The 7,007-nt window shown below is 37.9% G+C and overlaps 1 protein-coding gene across 1 annotated transcript; it reads right to left on the reverse strand.

The window, feature by feature from the left end:
• SERPINB3 (serpin family B member 3) lies at nt 1-6,793 on the reverse strand. Its single transcript, XM_008160661.3, has 7 exons — nt 6,606-6,793; nt 5,994-6,050; nt 4,597-4,725; nt 4,158-4,275; nt 2,922-3,064; nt 2,464-2,619; nt 1-868 (listed from the first exon to the last, which is right to left on the reverse strand). The coding sequence occupies exons 1-7, from the start codon at nt 6,768-6,770 to the stop codon at nt 464-466; spliced, it is 1,173 nt and encodes a 390-aa protein (XP_008158883.1). The 5' UTR covers nt 6,771-6,793; the 3' UTR covers nt 1-463.
• Between the last annotated feature and the right edge of the window lie 214 nt (nt 6,794-7,007).

Here is a 7,007-nt window from a genome sequence, read left to right on the forward strand (position 1 = left end):
TGAACAAATCACCATTTTATTGGTAATGTATTTCATAAAATCAAAAATGTAGACATGTAAGGAAAAAATAGCACACGATATAATTTTTAGTAGACAATGAACACAATTTAACATTGGATTGAAAAGTTACAGCAGATGTAAATAAATTTCAATAAATGTAGGTGTAAGGCTAATACATTTGAATAGTAGATATAATTTTTGAAGCAGCAAATATGGCATTTCACATTTAGATGGTAGAGTGTTGAAATATCCTCTTACCTTTCCTTGAATATTTATCCCAAAGGTAGGATTATCATGGGGAAATAATCTACATGTGTTTGTAGAAAGAGAGAGACAAACATGCTCTTTCACCCATTACATTCTTAGTGATGACTATGAGATTGGAAAGGAAAGCTAAAGAGAACCCAGTTCTTGCAATCAACTCTGTCAACCTCCCCTTAACACAGCAGCATGCTAATTGCATCTAAGGGGACAAGACTCTGCCAAAGAAGAGAATGCTGTTGGTCTTGTTGTGCTTGATGAGGAACAGGAAAGGGTGATCACAATGGAACATTTCATACATTGGTGCTGATGTGACAGAAATTACTGCGCCGGTAGCAGCTGCAGCCTCTGTACCTTCCTCTGTCACCTCCACAAAGGACTTGTGTAGGACTTTAGATAGCACGAGTCCCCGGCTCCCTGTCATGCCTGAGAAGTCGGCATCTTGTGGACTGAAGGCATCCACCATCCCCAGGGCTGTCATCGTGGACTGGAGGTCATAGCTCTCTTCCACTTTGAACCGAGGTAACTGCACATGCACATGTTTCATGCTCATATTCCGTGAGCTCGTACACTCTATTAATTTCTCCACGGTGAGTTTGTCTTCAAGCTATAACAATGGGAAAAATAACCAATGACATGATTCTCAGTGGACATTGAACACAATTGTACATTGATTTAAAATGTTCCAGCAAATATAAATACAGGATATTCAGTTATATATATTTTATAATACATAGTAATACATAAGTACATATTACACATAATAAACCAAATCTTCTGTATTATATATAAAGCAATAGAACCATTAAGTAAAATTATTTTGTAAAAGATGAATTATATATCTCCATTCTTAACTGCCTGTCCATTGCATGTTTACATTTTAAATAGCTCTCTTCTAGTAAATGTTTTTTGTACATAATTTTTTTTTTTACAATTTATAGCATCCAACTTACTTTTATACTTTTTTGTTGTTTGACCTATTTGTAAACATTTTCATATAGCTACATATTTCTTTAATCAAGTTTTAATTATTATATACTGCCATTAAATTGATAGTCAATGTATATATCTTTTCACAATTAATATTTTTAAAGTATTTACTGTGTGTCAGCCCCTAAGCTAAACTATTGCCAATACAAAGCTGCACCATTGTTCCTTGTTTTGAAATGTTCATTACTTTTAGACACTTTGTTCCAAAAGCTTTTGTCTTGCTTAGACTAATTAGCAGGGGATAAATTCCAGGACTGGGGCTCCTAATGTCATTGATTAGGAAGACTGCTGAGTGGGAGGAAAGAGATAGTAAAGGCTATCCACATATCCCACCAGACTACTTTCCTGGAGGACTTCCCCTGCCAATATTTTTTTTTTATTAAGGTACTATATGTGTACATATCCACAGTATATATTTTTATTGTAGTAAGCTCACTGCAACTCCAGCAGCATCCTTGACTATTATAGGAATTGCAGATGCCATTTTTGGAATGTCCTTAATATGTCAGGTATTGTTATTGATATTTTTTACACATTATATTTAATCATTATAACAATGCTAAGAGGAAATTTTCTCTTTTTTTCTCTCTCACAGGAATGAGAGTCCAAATGACTTTGAGCTCTTAGGAATAGACTACTTCTAAACTGAAAAGTGAAAATCAAGATAAATCTATTTGTCTACTGTCCACAAACCCACTGTGAGTCAGTATGCAAAATGGTACCTAATGGTGCTTTAATTTGCTTGCTTGTGTTTATGGGTGAACCTGTGTATATTTTTCCATGTATCACCTACATCAAAGACTTAGTGTTTTGGTCTTCAAGTGAATAAACTGGAATATATCGGAGGTTCCTATGGTTGCAAAATAGTCCATGTGTGTGCCAAGGTATATGTATTTTTTCTGAACTGACATTCATGGTTTTATCAAGATGTTAATGGGACCTGTGATCCTAAACACTTCTATATACTTTTCCATATCACTCACACATGATACTTAAGATATTATTTATTTTTTGGAACACGACAGAATGCTGGGTTCTCCTTAACACCTCTTCTTCAGGCTGTATGCAGAGAAGAGACAAAGTATCTCTTCTTGAACCCCTTCAGACATCACCCATGGGCTGTGAGCACCGCTTCCATAAATAGCCCACACAAGCGTTGTACTACAAGGAAATTGGACAATAGAAAGAAGAATTGGAGATACAAGGTTTTACCTGCTGAAGACCATCAATTTCATTTGGCAGCAACAACACCATGCTCAGATCTTTGCCTTTGTATGGTATTTCAAGGATCTTGGCTTGCATGTCCTCCAGGGAGGTGAACTTGAACATATTGCTTTGTTTCATCATCTGCACAAATTTGCTTGTATCCTGCAGTAAATTAGTGTGGCAAACAAATGCCAAGGGAGGCATAAATTTAAAAAATAATAAAAAATAATATTACTGAGATAGCAAGCACATCCTCTTTCTAAGAGATAATCTGGGACATTTGAATTAGAGAGAAGAGTTTTTTTAAGGGCTCCTAACTAAATAAAGTAAAAAATAAAATAAGAAAGTGCAACTGTGAGAAATTCTATTCTCTACCTGAACTTGTACATTAATCAAATATGTGTAGAAATGGAACATTCTATGTCTAGCTACATTGCATTATATAAGTAAATAATAGACAATACCTTGTTCAGCCAAAATTCTCCCTGCTTAGTTCTTTTTGGATCAAATCTTTCATCCCACTGCCCCTTGAAATAGATGGCATTCACCAGAACCAGAATGGTGGTGCTATCAAGAGAGCCTTCGGGAAAGAGATTCTTGATTTTTTCTGCAAAGGAAAGAAAAACAAAGGTCTGTCATGAAAGGTACAAGTGGTTTGTCTGGAAGATGCTTTGAAAATTAAAGTGATCATTAGTTATTCGTACAAGTCACCACTTTAGTGATTCCATGACCAAATAGTTGACAAGGTGCAATCTTTCTCATAGCACCAGCCTGATGGAGTTACCCCCATGGAAAAGTCACCACTTCTTATGATTAGGAAGGTGCTCAGGTTCTCTGAGGGTGACTTCAGTCATCTCACACTGAATACTGATGAACTGATTTCATCTACTCTTTCAACAAATACATTTCATCCCTCTGTACCTCCCTCCCTCCTGGCCTTCCCTTCTCCTCCCCTCCCTCTGTTCTTTCTTCCACCTTTCCATTCTCTTCTTTTCTTCCTTCCTACCCTTCTTTCTTTCTTTTTTTTTTCTTTTCTTTCAAATTTAGGCTCATGATTCAGGGGAAATAGGACCTGAATGTTCGTTAGAGCCAATATCACCAGCTCTATAATCTGAAGCACAAGCTCTATGTGGTCAGCTGCCATTCCCCGGGGTGTCCTCCTCTTCATTCCACACTTAGAATTGCTGTTGGTTTAGTCTGGACTGCAGCGGGGAGGGAGAATATGGCTCATAGGATGGAGATTTTGTTGAACTCTGTGCTGTGGTGTAGGAAGAAGCTGTGGGGATGGCCAAGTGGGGCAGGCAGGTGGCAAGAAGGGGGGATTTACAGGAAAGTTGTTTGTTTCTCAGTTAACAAAGGGTAAGGGATCCCTTTCTCATCTTTTCTCTTAGGGATCGTAATCCAGAAGTTAAGTCTCTGATTTAAAGTAAAAGATGTGAACCCAAGATGGGGTCTGAGCAGAGAGTTGGGGTCCACAAAGATGACATCAGTCTCCAGCTGCGTTTTCATGATCCCTCTTGGGCTCCCCTTATTTCTGTCCTCATTTACTTGGACCATGCCACCATCTGCACTGCTCTCCCCCAGACTCTCTTTGGACTCCTCTCACTCCCTTGTCCTGGTACCTCACGCAGTGTTAGCACAGGTTCATGCACAGCGGGGACTCAGGGTGATTTTAAATGGGTGACCCTCTCATACTGTACCATTCGTTTGGCTTTCCACCCAGGAATTAATCATCTTTCGGTTTTCTTCTGCAGCATTTACAAAATCAGCAGATTCCACATTGGCTAGGTAGAATTTCTTAACATTATCCAGGTATTCCTTTGATGTGGGAAGGAAGAAAGGAGGAATTAAGAGTAATTTATCAGTAACTATGTATTTCCACGTTAAATTATGTTTTATCATGACCAAATATAGTAGTACATCAGCTCATCCCTAAACCCACACTTTACTGGTGGGTTGTCAGGCTCAGAGACACTCCAGTGGACAGAACTGTGGTGAGGGATCCTGACTGACATACCATGAATAAATGATCCCCAGGTGGGCCAGCCAAGCTCTTGTGACTCAACTTCCCCAATTTGGTCACTGAGGATAGAGGACCCAGGAGGCAGGCAACAGGTGTGGCAGACCCGTGAAACTCACCTGAAGAAATTGAAACTTCTTTTCTCCATAGAGCCGGTTGGCAAGGCTTAGCTTATAGGCATCAGTGGGTTTATTTAGCTCAGTCAGAAGCTTTTGAAATTGCTGGTGCACGTTTCCCGACTTTTCAACCTTCAAACATCAAAAGTGAGCTTGCTGAATTCTCTGTCATGTAAATACTAAATCGTGTACTTAAGTCTGTTAGATCTATATGTAACATTTGGCAACTCTATAGATGACTTTTGTTGTTATTCTCTAGTATTTGGTGTATTTTACCTCAAATATTCTTCATAATCCTTCCATTGAATCTTCCAGAATTGTTTTTGTTTCTGCTCTAACATACTCCAGTCTTTTCTCCTGTGAACTACAGGGGCGGCACCATTTCACTATTGGGCTGTCTTTTGATTGGTTCAGTGGTTAAGCTTAACTCTTCAGCTAAACTTAAGCTCCTTAAGGACTAGACTGTATGTCATTTCTAACAGCCACCAGTGGTATGAGAATGTTGAACTTGTATGTTTTAATATTCTGTGACACAAAGCCCTGTTATACTTCTTGGCAGTATTATTCCTAAGACCCATGGGCTATGATCTATGCCTTTTACTCCTAATGGTCATACTTGAAGAGTGGGAACAGTGTGTGCCTGGTACATTACTAAGGGCTTTACATCTGTATCTCTAAGTCTTTAGTTTAATTCAAATGAAAACAGGAGGCCCAGAGAGTTAAACAACTCCCCCAAGTAGACAATGTCACAGAGCCAATTTTTGAAACCAGGCCTGCCTGAATCAGAGCCTCCCACTTGCTAGCTCAGAGTTTTGGACTATTAAGGCTATAAACCCTATATCTCATACAATCATTTCCCAAAATATATTTAGATGTATGCTTATTTTTCTTAATCCATTTGTGAGTTAATTAAAATTATATGATTTAGCAATGTTATTAAGATTACTAGAATTATTATTATTCTATAATAGTAATAACACATTATTTTTATCAAGGTTCCAGTAATCCAGGCACTGTTGCAATGTTTTGAATATATAATCATGAATAGAGGCAGATATTTTATTTCCCCTAGTTTATAGGGATTAGGTTACTGTGGTTCAGAGCAGTTGTATTTTGCCCACGGTCACAATGTGTGAATAGGAGAGCAGAAATTTGAAACTAGCTTTTTGGTTCTAGTACCCATGCTCTTAGTCACAATGCTGATCTCCTCTTAGGAAAACAAAAATATGAAATAAATAAGTATGTAATATGAAATACAAAACAACTCTGTCTGTCTAATCTATTTTGCCTAAGATTTCCCTAAAAAATGGACTTTTCACAGTTTATGTGAAATTCTCAGTTCACAAGAACCCTCTTGGATTTTTGATGCTCCTTCTAGATCCAAGTGCTGTGTGACTCACCTGAGCTGTTGTGGCTCCTCCTTTTGTGTTCTCTATGACCTCATTAAAGTGAAGAGCCTAGAAGAGACAGGAAGTGGAACAAGAAAACTTTACTCAAAAGACCTGTCTATAGCAGAGGACATTAAGAGAAAAAAACACAAAAGAATGGAAGGACAAAAGTAAACCTAACATCCCCCCCCCCAACAAAACAAAATAAAACAAAACAAAAAAACCCAAACCAAAGCAAAACAAAGAAAAAAGAATAAAGAACACTTTAGTAAGAGTTTGCTCCTTGAGAAAACACAGCCAAGCTGGGTTGTAACCAACCACTTCAAAGAATCCAATTCATATTCATTCATTGCTGAGGACACATGTGATAATGTTTCCCATGGATTTAAGTCAATGCATCACTTGTACCAATAATTCTCCATTTAAGCCTCTGGTTGGTGGGCAATGGTAGGGGTTCATTCAAGCTCCTAGAGGAAGTCTAGGCATATGGAAGCAGTTGGGCCAGTCATGTGAATACTTGCTTCTCCTGTGCTATCCATGGGGACAGCCAGCTGTGATCATTTGCATACACACCAACAAAAGGATCAGCCCAAACTAGTCAAAGTAAAGAAAGCTGACACCTACCTTCTGAATTTCTGATGCAGTGTGTTTTTGGGACCCTAAGTAAGTCATGGCTAAGGCTGATGTGATACTAAGTGGGGAATAGAAGATATTTTCCTTCGTTGATTTTCTGAACAGTTGGAACAGATCATATGCAAAGCGGGTATTTGCTTCACTGAGTGAATTCATGGTGTCGTCGGTATGATCTGGAACTCCTGGAAAAGCAGCAGATTTATTATATAATGACTTTAACAAACAGAAGGTTACTGTATAATCAATTTTTCTTAAAGAAACAACTTGTATTTGGGTTTTAGGATTCTGGCAACTCAAGTGTTTCTTGTTTTTTACTTTTCAAGCCTTCTATAGAGTACATGTATTAATTACATAATTAGAAGACAAGTACAATTATTATTTTAAGAGTTTTAT

The sequence above is a fragment of the Eptesicus fuscus genome, chromosome 12 (genome assembly GCF_027574615.1).
Source record: "Eptesicus fuscus isolate TK198812 chromosome 12, DD_ASM_mEF_20220401, whole genome shotgun sequence".
Taxonomy (NCBI): domain Eukaryota; kingdom Metazoa; phylum Chordata; class Mammalia; order Chiroptera; family Vespertilionidae; genus Eptesicus; species Eptesicus fuscus.

Coding starts and splice junctions, on each gene's coding strand:
- SERPINB3 (XM_008160661.3), bottom strand. CDS start 6,770: ATGAATTCACTCAGTGAAGCAAATACCCGCTTTGCATATGATCTGTTC. Junction 4,276..4,596: donor AGAAGTTTCAATTTCTTCAG/GTGAGTTTCACG, acceptor CCCACATCAAAG/GAATACCTGGATAATGTTAA. Junction 3,065..4,157: donor GGTGGAAAGCCAAACGAATG/GTACAGTATGAG, acceptor TTTCCTTTGCAG/AAAAAATCAAGAATCTCTTT.